Here is a 20,579-nt window from a genome sequence, read left to right as displayed (position 1 = left end):
GGCTTCATTACGCTTCTTTGAACTCTTTGCAGCATAGCTGCGTCCATATTTACAAGAGTTCTTGCAAATTCATCAGCAGAGCAGAATAGACGTGCTTCTTCAAGAATCCCCACAGGATGAAATCCAGCGATCGATATCAGGAACAAGCGGAGGCCTTAAAACAGAATTTCCAGCACTGATCTGTTCCTCAAAAAAATCTCGCATTTCTTCCATCGTGCACCATCATACTGGAACCGCAACCCCGGCTGAACGTGACGTGCAATATCGTCTAGTGATTCAAGCAAACTGTTAGAAATACTTGATTGTCCTGATCTATACATTGATGCTAAAGTGGGCCCGACGTCTAAAGTTACAGCTGACATGTCGGTTAACTAGACACCAATGGTGGGCGTTGTAGATACTGAAGAGACCATCACACAGCTTCATCAGGCCGTATTATAATTTTTAGGAAGTTGTCGTTAGCTTCCTGTTGTTGTTGGAACCATTTACAAAACTGCATACGTAGGACGCAGTCTTCAGGATGCTGAATCACTTTAATGAATATGATTGGGGTGCAGTCCTTCTTCTTGCACACGTCAGTGCTCATGTGTTGTTTCGTGACCTATACTTCGTTGGCGTTCTTTGGGCATAGCTTCTAGAATGACTTCCTCGTTAGCTAGAGTGCGATGAAATACATTTTTCTCTGGATGACGTCGAACTGGATACCTAGCAGCACGTTCATGTGCGACGACTCCATCCCTTTTGTCAGATGCATTAGGGATCAAAAGCATTCAGAGTTTGTGATTGATATACTGTAAGTAAGCTGGTTAGGTTTTTATATTGGTAACGCCACGTAGCGCTCTGTATGAAAATCACTGGCTGTGCTGTGTGCAGTCTGGCTGGTATGCATTGTTGTTGGCTATTGTAGTGTTGGGCAGTTGGCTGTTAACAGCGCGTGGCGTTGCGCAGTGGTGGATGTGGGGAGTTAGATGGCGGAGTTTTGAGAGCGGATGATCTGGACAGAGACAGTAAATTTGTAAGACTGGGTATCATGAACTGATATATATATATATTATGACTTTTGAACACTATTAAGGTAAATACATTGTTTGTTCTCTATCAAAATCTTTCATTTGCTAACTATGCCTATCAGTAGTTAGTGCCTTCAGTAGTTTAAATCTTTTATTTAGCTTGCAGTAGTGGCGCTCGCTGTATTGCAGTAGCTTGAGTAACGAAGATTTTTGTGGGGTAAGTGATTTGTGAAAGGTAATGTTAGTCAGGGCCATTCTTTTGTAGGGATTATTGAAAGTCAGATTCCGTTGCGCTAAAAATATTGTGTGTCAGTTTAAGCACAGTCATGTACAGTTTTTCTAAGGGGACGTTTCACAGTGTTATCTTGTCAATATCCTTACTGTAATCAGTCAGCGGAAATTAGTGTGCTCCTTTCCTTGTGCTTGTTATTATGGTTACTTTGTATGTTTCAGAAACGTTAAAACATTAAATGAAAGATTTTGATAGAGAACAAACAATGTATTTACCTTAATAGTGTTCAAAAGTCATAATATATATATCAGTTCAGTTCAGTTCATGATATCCAGTCTTACAAACTTTCTGTCTCTGTCCAGATCATCCGCTCTCAAAACTCCGCCATCTCACTCCCCACATCCACCACTGCTGGCGGTTCACCTCCAACTGCGCAACGCTACGCGTTGTTAACAGCCAACTGCCCAACACTACAATAGCCAACAACAATGCAAACCAGCCACAGACTGCACATAGCACAGTCAGTGATTTGCATACAGAGCACTACGTGGCGTTACCAATGGTTCAAAAATGGTTCAAATGTCTCTGAGCACTATGGGACTCAACTGCTGAGGTCATTAGTCCCCTAGAACTTAGAACTAGTTAAACCTAACTAACCTAAGGACATCACAAACATCCATGCCCGAGGCAGGATTCGAACCTGCGACCGTAGCGGTCTTGCGGTTCCAGACTGCAGCGCCTTTAACCGCACGGCCACTTCGGCCGGCGCGTTACCAATATAAAAACCTAAACAGCCTACTTACAATACTACTGTTCACGCTGTTTGACGAGAAATTCAAGAGGGAAGTACGATACAACCGTACAGCGGAGTACTTTAACTGTGGGTTACTTTGTTCCCAGCTGTTGACTTTTTGTAGAAAAGCCTGTAAACCCTTCACTCGTCGAAATGAGCTGTTGATCCAAACACACACCTGTTCTCTAAAGCCGTCGGCGTATGGGACAAGGGAGCTAACGTTAAAATGCACGCAGACAGGATATCCCCCGTCACACGACACAGCGTCGTCGGCGCATGCCACGACCTGGTTAACATGATTTTGAACTCTCAGCGCTACGCAGCGGTAGTTGTCGGCTTTATTTGGCTCGCAAACCATACAGTTCGTTCACGAAAACGGACGCACATAGAATTCATATGCCAGCTCTATTAAAACACACATTTTCTTTCTTGACATATGCTAGTCATGTTGATCTGTCTGCGGTATACACAAATAAAAACTTCAGTAACTCTGAACATGTAATAATACAAAAATGAAAGATATATCCACTCAGGAAGGTCATCAGCTTACAAAAATTCACCAAATCGAAAAACTCACTCCTGGCAGAGCGTGCACTTATATTCGCATGACGTCAGATATTACAGAAATTCTTTTATTAACTTCATACAAACTTCCCACAACGTTTTAGAAATCGATAAGGGGTAAAAAAAGTTTGGCACAAGTGGGACACGAACCCTCAGTTCTGTATCGTCTCACCTTAATGAATTATGCTACACTGTGTGATGAAAAGTATGTGGACACTCCCAAAAACATACATTTTTCACATTAGGTGCATTGTGCTGCCACCTACTACCAGGTACTCCATATCAGCCACCTCAGTAGACATTAGGCATCGTGAGAGAGCAGAATGGTGCGCTCCACGGAACTCACGGACTTCGAACGTGCCAGGTGATTGCGTGTCACATGTATCAAACGTCACTACGCGAGATTTCCACACTCGTAAATGTCCCTAGCTCCACGGTTTCCGATGTGATAGTGAAGTGGAAACGTGAAAGGACATGTACAGCACAAAAGCGTTCAGGGCGACCTCGTCTGTTTACTGACAGAGACCGCCGACAGTTGAAGATGGTCGTAATGTGCCATAGGCAGACATCTATCTAGACCATCACACAGGAATTCCAAACTGCATCAGGATCCACTGCAAGTACTATGACAGTTGGGCGGGAGATGAGAAAACTTGGATTTCATGATCGAGCGGCTGCTCATAAGCCACACATCACGCCGGTAAATGCCAAGCGACGCCTCGCTTGGTGTAAGGAGCGTAAACATTGGACGATTGAACAGTAGAAAAACGTTGTGTGGAGTGACGAGTCACAGTACAATGTGACGATCTGATGGCAGGGTGTTGGTATGGTGAATGCCGGTGAACGTCATCTGCCAGCGTGTGTAGTGCCAACAGTAAAAGTCGGAGGCGGTGGTGTTATGGTGTAGTCGTGTTTTTCATGGAGAGGGCGCACACCCCTTGTTGCTTTGCATGGCACCATCACAGCACAGGCCTACATAGTTGTTTTAAGCACCTTTTCGCTTCCCACCGTTGAAGAGCAAATCGGGGACGGCGACTGCATCTTTCAACAGGATCGAGCATCTGTTCATAATGCACGGCCTGTGGCAGAGTGGTTATACGATAATAACATCCCTGTAATGGACTGGCCTGCACAGAGGTCTGGCCTGAATCCTATAGGACACCTTTGGGGTGTTTTGGGAACACCTACTTCGTGCCAGGCCTCACCGACCGACATCGATACCTCTCCTCAGTGCAGCACTTCGTGAAGAATGGGCTACCATTCCGCAAGAAACCTTGCAGCACGTGATTGAACGTATGCCTGCGAGAGTGGAAGCTGTCATCAAGGCTAATAAGGGTGGGCCAACACCATATTGAATTCCAGCATTACTGATGGAGGGCGCCACGAACCTGTAAGTCATTTTCAGCCACATGTCCGGATACTTTTGATCACGTAGTACGTGTTAGAACTCAACTGCTTTTGATTTCGTACTTATATTACAAGTTTCAATCGCCGAAATGTTATTGATATTTAATAATAACAAATCCTAACAAGAACGAAATGTTTTCATGACTTTTCAATGGGGCGTTGCTATAAAATGGTTTACCATCATACTCTCGCTAGTTATGACACGAAAGAAACTTACAAAACTTCTTTAACAGCCAATATGAAATTCCTCGTTGTTTTAATGCAACAAAGCGTAGCAATAACGATTCGTTCTCGAGACATTCGTTTTCATTTGACAGCCATTTAAAATCAGTAGTCATATGATAATAGTAAAAATAGTAATAGAGTTTTGAAATTATCTGTGAAGTGGGTTGCTAGCTGTACTGATGACATCCTAAGCAAGTGTAATAGTACTGAAAGTGGTACATATGGTAGTTGATACTAATCGATAGTACCAATGGGCGGAGGGTATGCGGGAAAGTAGGCTCGGATGTAGTGCAGATCCCTGCACTCAAATGATGCGAGTATGCGATGCACATTACTGCAGGGGAACTACCTAGGATAAAATAATCACGAATAGAACAAAAAGGAGAGGAGAGGAGTCGTTTCTTTTTACGGTGAAGGAAGGGATATAACTGAAGAAAAGGGAAGCAATGGTGGCAATGGACAGGAAAGCGTGGAGGCGTTTAGTGTGTGGAAAAGAACGGAGTTAAAGTTTAAAGCCTGAATATGTGTTTGAAATTGACATAATACAAATGATTGCACTCTTATTTCTGTGTTAACATCAAATTATTCCATTGGGCAAGGACTGCTGTACTTGCTGTGAAACAATTAAGGAGCCAGATACTATATCACACAGTATAAAATTAGAAAAATCGAACCCTAATAGAGCATTCGAACTCGAGTGCTCTGACGCAAAACGCTGCTGAGTGCTCAAACTGTGCCGCATTTTGAATGAGAATAATTTTCTTTCTCGCGATTGGAATATTTCCCATATGCCTTTCTTTGACGCTGATTTTCCACCGAAAGCGTGCAAGGGACGAAATTTTGTTACATACATTATTTTATGCACTGTTAAAATTCGAGGAATAGCCCTGTGGAAATCTGAGTTTGCTAATGTTGATTCTGCGCTCTGGAACCATCGTGCGCATGATTACTGGCCGTAAGTCAGTAAGTCAGTTCTGAAGCTTCCACCGATAACTCTCTGGGAGTAAATGTGGCGTACATCAACGATGCAACATAGCTGTCTACTAGGAAAGTAGACAGGTGATGGTCTTACTGTGCAAGAATCAATGAACTCTTAAGGTCATTTCAAGAGGCGCTTACGATAATTTTACTTTATGAAGTGTGGCGGCCAAAGATGGGGCAAAAAATATTGTGCAGCTAGAAAAATTTGAAATGAATTAAGCGAGTCGGCGTTTATGAAATTAAATGATGACGTATAGCGCAGTAAAGCGTGGTAAAGAGAAAGGTAACTGACGAAAGTCTACAATATTAAGAAGCCCTAAAGCCACATGCAAAGAGAAGTCTGAGGATGCTAGGATAGACTGAGATCAGTTCTTTTATGTATGTAAATAATATTTCGAGTTAGCGCCTCGCGGTTCTAGGCGCTCAGTCCGGAACCGCGCGACTGCAACGGTCGTAGGTTCGAATCCTGCCTTGGGCATGGATGTGTGTGATGTCCTTAGGTTAGTTCGGTTTAAGTAGTTCTAAGTTCGAGGAGACTGATGACCGCAGATGTTAAGTCCCATAGTGCTCAGAGCCAATTTTAGTTAGCGCCTACATGTTTTTCAGGGGTATGAGCAAAGGTGAATTACTAGACAGAGAAATTACACGAGAGACAATCTGTTTCACCAGTATTGCTTAATACACCGCTTAAGGAAATCCACCGTTGAATGAAGAGAAATGGGAATGTGCAAAGCTGAGTTGGAGATCCCATGTGTAATACTGTCTAGATGACATTGCAGTTCTGGCAGAAAATGAAGCTGCGATGACAGAGGCAGCAACATACCTAGCCCAAAATAAAAATAGCACTAAAAACAACATATTAGTGATTGGTACTTTACGGAGGAATTGTGCAGCGAGGCTCCTGCAAGTTGGGGATTTGATAAGGGTTATTGAGGAGAAACACCTGGTCAACAACATCAACTTATAACTAGAAATTTAAAAAATGCTGTTATTAGTACATACAAATGTAACCTTTTTGAAATAAACTGTGTCAACTCACAACAACCCCCCGCCCAGCAAAATTCAGAGATTCAGAGAAAAAGACATACCGTCAAATGGCACTCCTACGCTGCCGTATGGAGCAGACAGATTGAGTACTAGAAAGTTAGCCGACAAAAGATTTAATTTTCGAAAGCAAATTCTCCGTTATGACCTTTTCCCCACTACATACACCTCATGGATGAGGTCTCTCTTCTGCTCCAAAAATTCATGACAGTGGAAACCGATGAGATATCGTCATCAAATTTGTACTATACACTCATTGGTTTGCTAAGTTTTTAATCATAATGCATTTGTGTATATTTTAGATGTCCTGTTGATGGATGAGATACAGTGAAACTAACTCTTCAGGGGAAGTCACATTATATATTCTCATGTACTGAAACAGATATGGGAGATGTAGGCTCAGCAAGAACACACAACTACGTACTGATGACATCCACCGTCACTTCCTTAAGTGGCGCAATAAATATGAGGAGACTGGAATAGTATTGGAGAAAGGAAGAGTGGGCTATCAAGAAAATATTAGGAAAACATCGTTCGTGTAAGATCTTCCAGAAGTCTATCCGTGTCGCTCTCCAACGTTTACACTTGCCACGTAAATTAATTTGCCGTTCTACGCTTACGAAGTGCAATTGCTGTAGGAGTCACAATGTAAACCAAAATTACAAGACTTTCCAGATAACATGCTGTAACGACTGTCTGCGGGTGAAACAGTTGTCACCAGAATTAGTTTCAGTGGTGAGTCAACCTTTCATCTTTCAGGGAAGCTGAATATATACAACGCGAGAACATGGGGGTCATAAAACCCACGTGTGTCAACGGAACTTCTGAGAGATAGTCCAAAGGCGAATGTGTGGCGTGGCATCGTGTGTAATCGCGCCATTAGTCCATTTTTCTTCGGAGAGACATCAATAAAAAATATGTTTGCCTGGACCTGTAAACTGAATATGTACGCTGAAGCGCCAAAGAAACTAGTACAGGCGTGCGTATTCACATACAGAGATACGTAAACAGGTAGAAAACGGCGCTGCGGCCGGCAACAAGTGTATGGCGCAGTTGTTCGATCGGTTACTGCTGCTACAATGGCAGGTTATCTAGATTTAAGTGAGTTTAAACGTGGTACTACAGTCGGCGCACGAGCGATGGGACGCAGTATATCCGACCGAGCGAGGTGGCGCAGTGGTTAGCACACTGGACTCGCATTCGGGAGGACGACGGTTCAATCCCGTCTCGAGCCATCCTGATTTAGGTGTTCCGTGATTTCCCTAAATCGTTTCAGGCAAATGTCGGGATGGTTCCTTTGAAAGGGCACGGCCGATTTCCTTCCCAATCCTTCCCTAACCCGAGCTTGCGCTCCGTCTCTAATGACCTCGTTGTCGACGGGACGTTAAACACTAACCACCGCCGTCACCAGTATATCTGAGGTAGCGATGAAGTGGGGATTTTCCGGTACGACCATTTAACGAGTGTACCGTGAATATCAGGAATTCGGTAGAACATCAAATCTCCGGCGTCGCTGCGGCCGGAAAAAGATCCTACAAGAAAGGGACCAAAGACGACCGAAGAGAATCATTCGAAGTGACAAAAGTGCAACCCTTTAGCAAACTGTTGCAAATTTCAATACTGGTGCATCAATAAGAGTCAGCGTGCGAACCATTCAACGAAACATCATCGATATGGCTTTCGGAGCCAAAGGCTCACTCGTGTACGCTTGTTGACTGCACGACACAAACCTTACGCTTCGCCTGGGCCCGTCAACACCGACATTGGATTGTTGATGACTGGGAACATATTGCCCGGTCGAACGAGTCTCGTTTCAAATTGTATCGAGCGGATGGACGTGTACGGCGGGTATGGAGACGACCTCATGAATTCATGGGCCCTGCATGTCAGCAGGGAACTGTTCAAGCTGGTGGAGGCTCTGTAATGGTGTGGGGCGTGTGTATTGGAGTGATATGGGACCTCTGATACGTCTAGATACGACTCTGACAGGTGACAAGTGCGTAAGCATCCTACCGGATCACCTGGATCTATTCATGTCCGTTCTGCTTTCTGACACACTTGGGCAATTCCAGCAGGACAATGCGACAACCCATACGACCACAATTGCTACTGAGTGGCTCCAGGAATACCCTTCTGAATTTAAACACTTCCGCTGGCCACCATTTTCCCAGACATGAGCATTATTGAGCATATCTCTGGTACCTCACAACGTGCTTTTCAGAAGAGGTCTCAACCCCCTCGTATTCTTAACGATATATAGACAGCCCGGGAGGATTCATCGTGTCAGTTCCCTTCAGCACTACTTCAGATATTAGTAGAGTCCATCCACGTCATGGTGCGGCACTTCTGCCTGCTCGCGGGACCCCTACACAATACTACACAGGTGTACCAGCTTCTTTTGCTCTTCAGCGTAGCACTACAGGACCATAACTTTCCGGTAAGGTGCTTCACCATCACATTGTGGATTACATGTGAGTGAATTCCCAATTAAAGCTTTCCAGTGTCATGGGTGGGAAAGGTGGCTTACAGCCAGGGCCACCACCATCATATATCACTGGCTTTGACAAATATATGGGACATCAATCATCTCAAGCAGAGGATTACTTATGTCTTTGCCAACAATGATGTGGGGCTGTTACAGCGGAAGTAGTAAGAAAACGGCTACCGTCTTCGTGTACTTTGTGCAGCTAATTCTACCAACGTAAATACATATTAATTGGAGCAAAAAAACTTAAATATGTATGTCTCATTATGTAAAACATTTCACGTGTCTTTTTTCCTTTAACTCTGTAACATTTTAATTTGTAAAGAGACTTTACGGACATCATGTATTTGAAACGGCGCAAAAAATTACATTTGCCCAAAAATGAAGGTAAGGTAAATTCTACAGGTATAATACACTGGTGTCCAAAATTAAAGCAGTTTCTCCGTCTTGTGTCTAATTCACGATATAATCATTGTCCGTACTATTGTGTTCTGCACGGAAAATGGTATTTCGGTCAACGGAAAACCACGCCAACGACGACATCAGGACACCTATCAAACGGAAGAGTGCTTGCCGCAGTCCCACATCCACAGTTGATGTATACACAGTCACAGGCGGTGCAGTATGGCACAGAGAAGAAGCATACCAAATTCTCTGCAGTGGAGGACCATAGGAAGAAAGGAAGCAGGACAGTTGCAAACTCATGTGGTTCGATGGCTTAACGTTAATCGTTCTGTTGTTTCTCGGGTGTGGCGGCAGTTTATTGGGACCGAACCTGTATCATAAAGACCAGCGCAGGGCCGACCGCGTGTGATATCAGAAAGACAGGACCGTTATTTGGCTGTAAGGGCTCGGCGATACCGCCTTAATACTGCATTGCAACTGGCATCTGACCTCGCAGCATCCATAGGACGTGTTGTATTGAGGCAAACGGTGGAGAGAAGGCTTAGACAGAGTGGCCTTTATTTGCCAGAGTGCGACGTAACGCGCTCTTTCGCTCATCGACGGCGGTTCTGCAACATAAATTATCCACCCACCTCGATACTACTGCAGATCTGCACACGTAGCTCCTGACTGCAGCTACTTAAGAGATCTCAGAAAAGCGGTGTTGAAGAAACTGAGATTTCGTAACTACACGTCGGAGGTCGCTATAAGTACAAAAAGCTGAAAATAGTCTTGTGAACTCTAAAGAATAAACCGAAAATGGGTTGCTGTTCAAATTTCTAAGTTCAAAGGTCCTTTTAAACTTGCATTAGGATTTTTTTTACTGCTATTAAGAAAGATCATCAGCCCACAGGTGTTCAAATCATCAAAGTTTACACACGCGATTTTCTCCAGAACAAAATATCTGTCGACTCTTAAAATTTCACAAATAGTTGATGCTAAACACCAGCTACCTTTAACACTCTACCGAAACGCGGAAGTCACAATATCACTTCATTTTACACATAATGCGTTCGACACTTTCAGCATGAAAGCTAGTCCACCACTTCCTTCTTCTCTCTGCCTCTACAAGCCCCTCTATCTCAAGCGTTCGGTGGTAAACCGTCTCACTTCTTATTGGCTGTACAGAATTACGGCCAATCAGAACTGACTTTCAGGGCGCAGCTCGCACCAAAATCTAGCAAGAACCATCACTGCTCTCAGCTCATTGACATCATTTAAATAAGCAACTCAAAACTCTCTTGTTCAACAAATAAAATTAAATAAACTTTAAGCTGTAGTTTACGTCTGGAATTTAGCTATATAGTCGCGAAGGTTCTGACTGTCTCTTACATATTCAAACATGCTTGGACATCAGTCATCTACTAGTAGGGGAACCATTGGTGGATTCGTTCCCACGATACAAAGCTGGAACACTTGCAAGTTCCTATAGAGAATTACAAACTGAAAATTTAATATTGGCGAATGTCCCACATACACTCACATAAGTACTTGTAATGTGCCCACAGAAAACACCCTCGACCACCCACCAATTAATCATTTTCAATCAAACCATCCACATGCATTCACTTTGGAAAAGTTATCTGATCTGATTTTCTCGTAACATATGCGGCGACAGCTCGAAGACGCCAAAGTATTTTCTAGTGCGTTTATTCTTTGAAATAACAGATATGCATATATGCATTCTCCATGGTTGTTAGAGTGGTAACTAGGACAGCTTCTGGAGTATCTGTTGAGGGATTGAAGTGTTTCTGAGAGATACATATTCTGCTTTTCTTCTCGCTAAAGCGAGCCAATTAACATTTGTGCCGCTAGCGGTTTGTTTGAAGAGAAAGAGACTGTAAACGGATAATAATTAAGACGTGGAATCACCGGAGATCTGGACATGTAATGGAGATGGATTTAATGCACAATTTCCTTCATAAATAAGGTTTGTGACTTTTCTGTTCTGGAGTGAATGAACGAATGAGTTTTTTCTGAATCATTTGAAGATCACGTTGGCCCTGTAATTAGTGGAGAAGTTTCAGCTGTGTCGAAGAGAGCCTGCAATCACTGAGTCTGTGTTAAATCGTCCAAAAAGGCTTCGTACACATCTGGAATTCGCAATCTTTCGTAAAAGGAACAAATTATCCACACGATTGATTCTCCCGACTGAATGCAGTGTTTAATAGTAATAATAAATGTAAAGATCTCTTACAGCAAGCCAGCCGCTGATTACCAAGACGAAGGACTCCACCAAAGATTCTATTTGGCTGTTTTCACGTAATGAAATATTATATTAAAAACTGTACATAGATAAAGGAAAGAAAGAGAGAGAGCGAATGAAAATAGAGTAATACTAATAATCCTCCATTAGTCTAACTTTTCGCCTGTCTTATCACGGATCAGCCAAGAAATGGGAGGCCCTTACTTTACTGTAGAGATTTATGTGTGAAGGTGAAGGGATCTTAAAGGCAACAGATACACGTCTATACAGACAAGACATTACACAAAGTTAGCGGCTACCTGCATTCATCATCTGTTCTTAGATAAAGAGACGGCAACTTATTATCCTTAATATTTAAAAAAAATTTTAAATACTCTCTTTCACACTCACCCTAACACTAAACACAAATATCTACTTAAATTCTTAAAGTTATTACTACAGCAAAATTACGAATGGTTTTCTAAAATGAGAACTTTCCAAATTTGAATCTAAAAACTGAAGGTGTTTTCAAATAGTCACAGTTGGTGAACTATTAACATATATATATATATATATATATACATATATATATATATATATATATATATATATATATATATATATATATATATATATTGATTTAGTTTTTTAAGTGTCGGATAATTACGGTTTCTACAGACTTTTTTTTTTGGAACTTCCAAATTATGACAGTTATTGACTTCAGATTTTGACAGATTGTTCCTTTACACAACAGAAGGTTATGTACCTAATATGAAGTTCCTCAGGCTATTTCTAGATCAGTTATTAATTGTTGTGTTGGCAGGAGAACCAACACCGTGTTACGAATGGTGGCCGAAATGCACGCGTTTTAGCTCACGCAGGCTGGCGTGAGGAGGGAAGAACTATACTGACGTGGGGTCTGGAACATGACAAGGAATTAGAATTCAGAAAGCGGACGTAATTAGTTTGATACTTAACTTTAATCCATTAATGATGAACGTCGCTCTTGACGGTACATAATTCACAATATTATCTGATCAGAATACATTCATAGTAACTGAATATGGCGCCTTGCTAGGTCGTAGCAAATGACGTAGCTGAAGGCTATGCTAAACTGTCGTCTCTGCAAATGAGAGCGTATGTAGACAGTGAATCATCGCTAGCAATGTCGGCTGTACAACTGGAGCGAGTGCTAGGGAGTCTCTCTAGACTAGACCTGCCGTGTGGCGGCGCTCGGTCTGCAATCACTGATAGTGGCGACACGCGGGTCCGACGTATACTAACGGACCGCGGCCGATTTAAAGGCTACCACCTAGCAAGTGTGGTGTCTGGCGGTGACACCACATTAATTTTTATAGTTCCAGAGAATGTAACTGCTCTGTAAGCGCCTCTCCGCTACTTTCACACGCTGCAGTCACGTCATATGGTCATGACGCACGTCTGCAGGACACAGCTCGCCCGTTGCAGATCGTATAAGATTCTGACCACTTACACTGGAGCCCACATACATTCATACAAGAAAGCTTTAATAGACAAATTGGCGATCGCGCCTTAGCTGCGACGCATCAAGAGACCTGCTGTTTGTATGCCTCTGGTGCGTCCTTATAGAAGGGACGAGTAGAGTAGAGTCGTCAATATCCCACCTGGACAGTCGAAGAGTGGGCCAATGTTCTTTTCACAGATGAGTCCCGATTTGGTCTGGAGAGTGGTTCTCGACGGATTCGCGTCTGAAGGCAATGTGGTACACGATTTCGAGATCCGAACATAGTGGAAAGAGACCGATATCGGGGAGGATCGCTAACGGTTTGGGCGGGGATTATGTTGATCACTCGAACAATTCTTCATAAAATCGTACGGGTGAATTGGAAAGAATTAAGTGGCGCCTGGTATCGTGACGAGGTCTACAGGTCTACATCTACATCTACATCTACATTTATACTCCGCAAGCCACCCAACGGTGTGTGGCGGAGGGCACTTCACGTGCCACTGTCATTACCTCCCTTTCCTGTTCCAGTCGCGTATGTTTCGCGGGAAGAACGACTGTCTGAAAGCCTCCGTGCGCGCTCTGTTCTCTCTAATTTTACTTTCGTGATCTCCTCGGGAGGTATAAGTAGGGGGAAGCAATATATTCGATACCTCATCCAGAAACGCACCCTCTCGAAACCTGGCGAGCACGCTACACCGCGATGCAGAGCGCCTCTCTTGCAGAGTCTGCCACTTGAGTTTGTTAAACATCTCCGTAACGCTATCACGCTTACCAAATAACCCTGTGACGAAACGCGCCGCTCTTCTTTGGATCTTCTCTATCTCCTCCGTCAACCCGATCTGGTACGGATCCCACACTGATGAGCAATACTCAAGTATAGGTCGAACGAGTGTTTTGTAAGCCACCTCCTTTGTTGATGGACTACATTTTCTAAGGACTCTCCCAATGAATCTCAACCTGGTACCCGCCTTACCAACAATTAATTTTATATGATCATTCCACTTCAAATCGTTCCGCACGCATACTCCCAGATATTTTACAGAAGTAACTGCTACCAGTGTTTGTTCCGCTATCATATAACCATACAATAAAGTATCCTTCTTTCTATGTATTCGCAATACATTACATTTGTCTATTTTAAGGGTCAGTTGCCACTCCCTGCACCAAGTGCCTATCCGCTGCAGATCTTCCTGCATTTCGCTACAATTTTCTAATGCTGCAACTTCTCTGTATACTACAGCATCATCCGCGAAAAGCCGCATGGAACTTCCGACACTATCTACTAGGTCATTTATATATATTGTGAAAAGCAATGGTCCCATAACACTCCCCTGTGACACGCCAGAAGTTACTTTAACGTCTGTAGACGTCTCTCCATTGAGAACAACGTGCTGTGTTCTGTTTGCTAAAAACTCTTCAATCCAGCCACACAGTTGGTCTCATATTCCGTAGGCTCTTACTTTGTTTATCAGGCGACAGTGCGGAACTGTGTCGAACGCCTTCCGAAAGTCAAGAAAAATAGTGTCTACCTGGGAGCCTGTATCTAATATTTTCTGGGTCTCATGAACAAATAAAGCGAGTTGGGTCTCACACGATCGCTGTTTCCGGAATCCATGTTGATTTCTACAGAGTAGATTCTGGGTTTCCAAAAACGAGATGATACTCGAGCAAAAAACATGCTCTAAAATTCTATAACAGATCGACGTCAGAGATATAGGTCTATAGTTTTGCGCATCTGCTCGACGACCCTTCTTGAAGACTGGGACTACCTGTGCTTTTTTCCAATCATTTGGAACCTTCCGTTCCTCTAGAGACTTGCGGTACACGGCTGTTGGAAGGGGGGCAAGTTCTTTCGCGTACTCTGTGTAGAATCGAATTGGTATCCCGTCAGGTCCAGTGGACTTTCCTCTGTTGAGTGATTCCAGTTGCTTTTCTATTCCTTGAACACTTATTTCGATGTCAGCCATTTTTTCGTTTGAGCGAGGATTTAGAGAAGGAACTGCAATGCGGTCTTCCTCTGTGAAACAGCTTTGGAAAAAGATGTTTAGTATTTCAGCTTTACGCGTGTCATCCTCTGTTTCAATGCCATCATTATCCCGGAGTGTCTGGATATGCTGTTTCGAGCCACTTACTGATTTAGCGTAAGACCAGAACTTCCTAGGATTTTCTGTCAAGTCGGTACATAGAATTTCACTTTCGAATTCACTGAACGCTTCTCGCATAGCCCTCCTTACGCTAACTTTGACATCGTTTAGCTTCTGTTTGTCTGAGAGGTTTTGGCTGCGTTTAAACTTGGAGTGAAGCTCTCTTTGCTTTCGCAGTAGTTTCCTAACTTTGTTGTTGGGACCTCATGTACGGTTGTTGCGAGGTGTTGTGCGTCCAGACGTCGTGCTGAATGGACGATAATGCTCAACCTCATAAAGCACGAGTGGTTGACGTTTTCTCGGAAACGGAAGATGCTGGACGCATAGCGTGGCCTTCTCGCTCTGCGATTCGAATCCCATAGCGCTTGTGTGAGATGCACTAGGGAGACGGGTTGCATCGCGTCAGCATCCACCAACCACTCTCTAAGACTTACGAGCACCTCCGCAGGAAGAATGGGCGTTATTGCCTCAACATGACACTGAAGGCGTTGCTCACTCACTGTATGCTCTGCCGCTGTCAGGTCTGTGCCGCGCGTAGTGACCAAGCGGTCTGGGCCGCCACGTCACGGATTGCGCGGCCCCTCCCGCCGGAGGTTCGAGTCCTCCCTCGGGCATGGGTGTGTGTGTTGTTCTTAGCAAAAGTTAGTTTAAGTAGTGTATAAGTATACGGACCGATGACTCCAGCAGTTTGGCCCCTTAGGAATTCACACACGTACTGTAAGAGGTCCGAGCAGATGTAATTTCGATGTATTGCTCATGCGCTGCCTGCGATATGCAAGGTATAAGAGAATCTCTGACCAGAAAGCAGTGTTGACTGCAGTAGGAACTGTGTAGCTGTAGCAGTAAGTTGTTGCTAGTGAGCTGTCTGCTCTGGTCTGGTCTGGTGTACCGTGTTGGCTGGGTGGGTCGCGGTGCAGCGATGCCGGAGCCTGAGTATTATTGTATAAGGTAAAAAGCAGCCTCGCGCATATCTAGTAATGTTATCTCAAGTCCCATGTAAATGTTTTAAAAATGTCCTGATGATAATCTTTCTCATAAAAAGTAACTTTTAACAACCACTCATTTCAATTTAAAGAATTTACTAATTTCTCCAATCCATGATCATCCCGATTATTACAAAAGACAAATCAGTAGTTTCCTTTCATAAATGACAAATCTATCGGCCAGCATTGCACAGGGCTGTGCTAGAAAATTTTATTGTAAGAGCAGATATGTATGCGTTATCAAAAAATGGTTCAAATGGCTCCGAGCACTATGGGACTCAACATCTGTGGTCATAAGTCCCCTAGAACGTAGAACTACTTAAACCTAACTAACCTAAAGACATCACACACATCCATGCCCGAGGCAGGATTCGAGCCTGCGACCGTAGCAGTCGCGCGGTTCCTGACTGAGCGCCTAGATCCGCTAGACCACCGCCGCCGCCGGCGACTTCATTGAGGTAAGAATTTTTCTTTTTTTTTATTCAGAATGATCTTTCAGGGCCATGACGCAGCACTGCTGACGTCCAAAATTCACCAGTTTAAATTCACAATCAGTTACTGAAAAGTTATAAGTGAGCGACAATTTAATTGAGAGGTTAGTTACATTGTATTATTACCAGGTTACGGAAATTATTTTGTTGGGACGTTACACTGAATGTGAACGACATAATTATAATTATTACTGTTGAGAGGTTTAGGAAGTTTTCTGTTTTGAGGTTACACTAAATGAGAATGAATTTTGTGGGGAGGTTAAATGTGAATGAATTTTGTGGAGAGGTTACACTTGAATTATTTTGTTGGGAGGTTACAATATGTCAAGGCCTACATTGTTACCAGAGGTGGTCACAGCCCAGTTGTCGAAATGTGTGTGTAAATCTGTTAAGATGGAAAAAACGAAGAACATTTCCGTCTACTGTTACGCATCTTGCAGTTGTTTACGTTCTGTATTCTTTACATTGTTTCTACTTTGTTATCACCTGTATAAACTGTTTTGTGGCCAAAAAAAGGTAAACTTACAAATTTTCTGTTTGTTGCTTTAATTTTGGACACCAGTGTGTGTGGGTCCCTTGCCTGAACAGATACTGGCTAAGGCAGTGATGCTGGTAACATGTCTACTCGCCAGATCCTGTAAGCCGGAGTTGCATACCTGTATACATGAAGGCCTACGAAAGCTGTGATTCGACGACATTTAATAAAAAATGCTCAATAAAGCAGACTCTAAGGCAGATTCTAAGGTCAGTATGTGATATTCAAAAAAGCCGTTGAACACCGGAAAGAAAATGCAAGCACGCACTTGTTGTCGCCCTAGGAACGAAAATTTATAAGTTTTGCCTCTACCATACTAAGCAAGTTGTCTCACTGGCTATCACTGAAACCAAATTTACAGAGATAATATCGTTAAACGTGTGTCAAGAATCCAACTAAAAACTACTTTGTTGAAGTTTCGAGAACATATCTTCACCGAGGAGTCAAGCAGTATATTGCTCCCTCCTACGTATATCTCGCAAAGAGACCATGAGGATAAAGCCAGAGAGATTAGAGCCCACACAGAGGCGTACAGACAATCTTTCTTTCCACGAACAATACGAGACTGGAATAGAAGGGAGAACCGATAGAGGTACTCAAAGTACCCTCCGCCACACACTGTCAGGTCGCTTGCGCAGTATGGATGTGGATGTAGAAACGAAATGATTTCTGTTCTTTTGATATTAACGAATAAGGAATCCCTTCTACGTGCCTTGGTCCCTTACACAACCTTTACTCACCTGTAATCTGTTCATTATAGCCCCAACACCATCTTCAACGACAGTTGTGTCCTCAGGTAGACGCAGTCCTCTGGCAATCTGTTTGGCCGTATTGGCTTTGGCTCCAAGGAATGTGAGCGCGAGTATTACCTGTATACTGATAGGAGAGAAGAACAAGTTTCCAGGCTCCGCCGCCAAAATCTGAAAATGAATACTTGTGTCACAATTTATTCTTCTTCAGACAGTTTTTAGATACAGTAGTATATTTCGTTTGTAGTTCATGCTCTGCACTAATACAATAACATTTATCTGCTAAGAGAAATTAAGGCTGTGAAACCTAAATATCTTCGTAGAGATCGTTAGAATTAGAATGGAATGAATGAATTATGCCATCACCATCGATAGCGAGCAACAACAAAGCATTCTGATGGTCCAATTGTAATGAGGACAGAAAATTATGTAACTTTTCTACATAATTAATATACAGTAATGGTAAGTAAGAGCATCTGAAACGCTGAATCAGAAAACTATTTGCAATCAAAGTAATTGTTTCTAAGTGCTTCGTGAATAAGAAGTTTATGTAATTAATATATCTGATTGGCACTTTCTTATAATATCATCGAAATTATTATGTATCAGATAATACATTCAACGCGATAGACTGTGACAACCTTGGTCGTTAATGTTCGCCATTTGTTTCTTTTCATAAAGTTCCATTACTTTTCAAGTTACACATTGTACCACCCGTTATTTAGTTGAGAGTGCATAGAAAAATTCTTTTTAAAATGGCTTAAAGCTGTAAATTGAAGATGAAAGGAGGCTGAGACATACCTAGAACCAAACCGCTGTTGCACCCGAATCGTTAACTTCAGTCCAAGGAATATTTTGTACTTGTATTCCTTAGATTGAGATGTGAAAGCTATTTTTAAGTTCAAGCAAGTTCTGTATACAACAGACGTTTCTTATAGGTTTCGCTGTAACACACTATTTTAATCGATAATCGAGCTGATTGCACTGAATTTAATGTAATCAAGGATCGTTCAGTTTTCCATGGAAGTTAAAGGAGGCCATCTGACTTACAAACTACTTACTAGTTTTCTACAATTCTGCCTACCTTTCAGAATTAATTTTCACCTGAACTGATATAAGTAATCCCTGCCAGAGAAAATAAGCAAGCTGCTACAGATAGACAACAAGGCTACCATGTATGGTAGAAAAACCAACACTTCTCCCATTACTGCATAGAGAGGCCTCGCAGACACACAAAGTGCTGCAAGCTTGGATGCCTCCAAAGTATCCGAAACGTTTCATTACGTGGTTTGTTTCACAATCAAAGAGCTCCAGTCTGTGTGCAGGCGCTAGAAAACTTCAGAAAATGCAGCAAGACAGCTGATGGACCATAAACATCCTCATGTTGATCGGATGCAGTTTCCACTGAGGGTATGATATCATTGGCGTAGTCCCAAAATGGTGGCCATGAGTGGGAACGATTCCTATCACGCCACACTTGTTTCTACTAACCCGTAGTAACCAATATCTACGCTGTTGACATAAAAATGCAAATTCCATCTCTCGGAACAATCAACTTCCCTAATTTAGCACCACAACAAGCACTCTAACCATTATCATTTCTCTCTTCCACGACATGTATTCTTTGTAGAAGAACACACAAGTTGTTCTTCGGATCCTATGTCCACCTGTGCCGCGGGTACATTCACTCAATCTCTCGTAATGTCAGGATTGTTATGTTTCGTAACTACCGAATATCGTGAGCACCTCAGCACTTAAATACGACTATCGTCTCTCACAGAACTATTTCTATGCTCCCCTGGCTTCTCAGTCGTTGCTCAATGCGAAGAAACTTGACACTGTACAGCTAACTGGATATTTCTGAACACAGCGTTCTGCACTGATTTCATAACGTTAGAAGCGTGGCATACTATGCTGCTGAAGCATACCTCACAAACTGCTGTCTGTTCCACGCTACACGGACGATTGTTGATGTTCACTTGGGGGCTGGCGTGGGTTCGGCATTGGCACAAATAGCGACCACATGCAGAGAACCTCACAGCCTTTCACGTAGCAATGACGAAATCACGAAGTAAAGGCAACAATAGGCCACAGAAGAAGTTTCTCGTCCATAAGATGCACGAAGATGTGAAAACCATTCAGAAAAACTTAGGCGAAAATATTCACAAAAACAGGTGTCTTTAGGAAAGAATTTTTTCGAACAACTTCCGCAGACATCGCTCAGATAATGGTAGGACGATATTTTTCAGTCCCTGACACAGAAGCGCAAGATCTAGCTTGCCGCTGCGACTTTAGAGGAAAAGGACAGGTGGGACAACCATCAAAACGGAGAAGTACAGTTTCGCTCTCTGCCTGTAGGAGCTTCGTTTGTACTGGCTCTTGCAAAGCTGCTGCCAAGCAGGATGGAATCCAGACCAACATTATGCGAAACATAGTACATGAGTGGTAAGAAACCCGAATGGAGAGCTCCCAGTTCGGTGACGGAGGATATCCCTGAAATAAGGGATTCTACCCAGCAGGGCACACACACACAACCGCTGTCTGACTTGTGTCACAGGAATGTTTAGATGAACTGCAGTAGAGCACAGCTCTTAACTCTTTCTAAAGGAGCCAGTGTGTATTTAAGTACATTTCAGTCGTTGGCAGAGCCATATTGACGTATGCACACATGCAGTGGGGATACAGTTATCTGTTTCGAAAAAAACAGCGACGTTCAGTGACCTTACTTTTTATGAGAAACTGTCACGGTACTTTTAAATGGTTTAAAGGCCAAAGGTCTAGAGACTATTAATGTCTCTTAACTGCGTTTGTCGTAGGTCTT

General features: G+C 42.9%; 1 protein-coding gene across 8 annotated transcripts in view; it reads right to left on the bottom strand.

Annotated features, from left to right (window-relative positions):
• Positions 1-20,579, bottom strand: part of LOC124594774 (leukocyte elastase inhibitor-like) — a 193,857-nt gene that overhangs the window by 146,357 nt on the left and 26,921 nt on the right. For all 8 annotated transcript variants that reach the window (XM_047133174.1, XM_047133176.1, XM_047133173.1 and 5 more), the window contains exon 3: positions 17,750-17,929. In XM_047133174.1, coding sequence (XP_046989130.1) covers positions 17,750-17,929 — 180 coding nt within the window. The remainder of the gene's footprint in view (positions 1-17,749; positions 17,930-20,579) is intronic.

This window comes from Schistocerca americana, chromosome 2 (genome assembly GCF_021461395.2).
Source record: "Schistocerca americana isolate TAMUIC-IGC-003095 chromosome 2, iqSchAmer2.1, whole genome shotgun sequence".
In the NCBI taxonomy this organism is placed as follows: Eukaryota; Metazoa; Arthropoda; class Insecta; order Orthoptera; family Acrididae; genus Schistocerca; species Schistocerca americana.
Note: the sequence above shows the minus strand (reverse complement) of the source record. Positions and strands in the feature narration are given on the sequence as shown.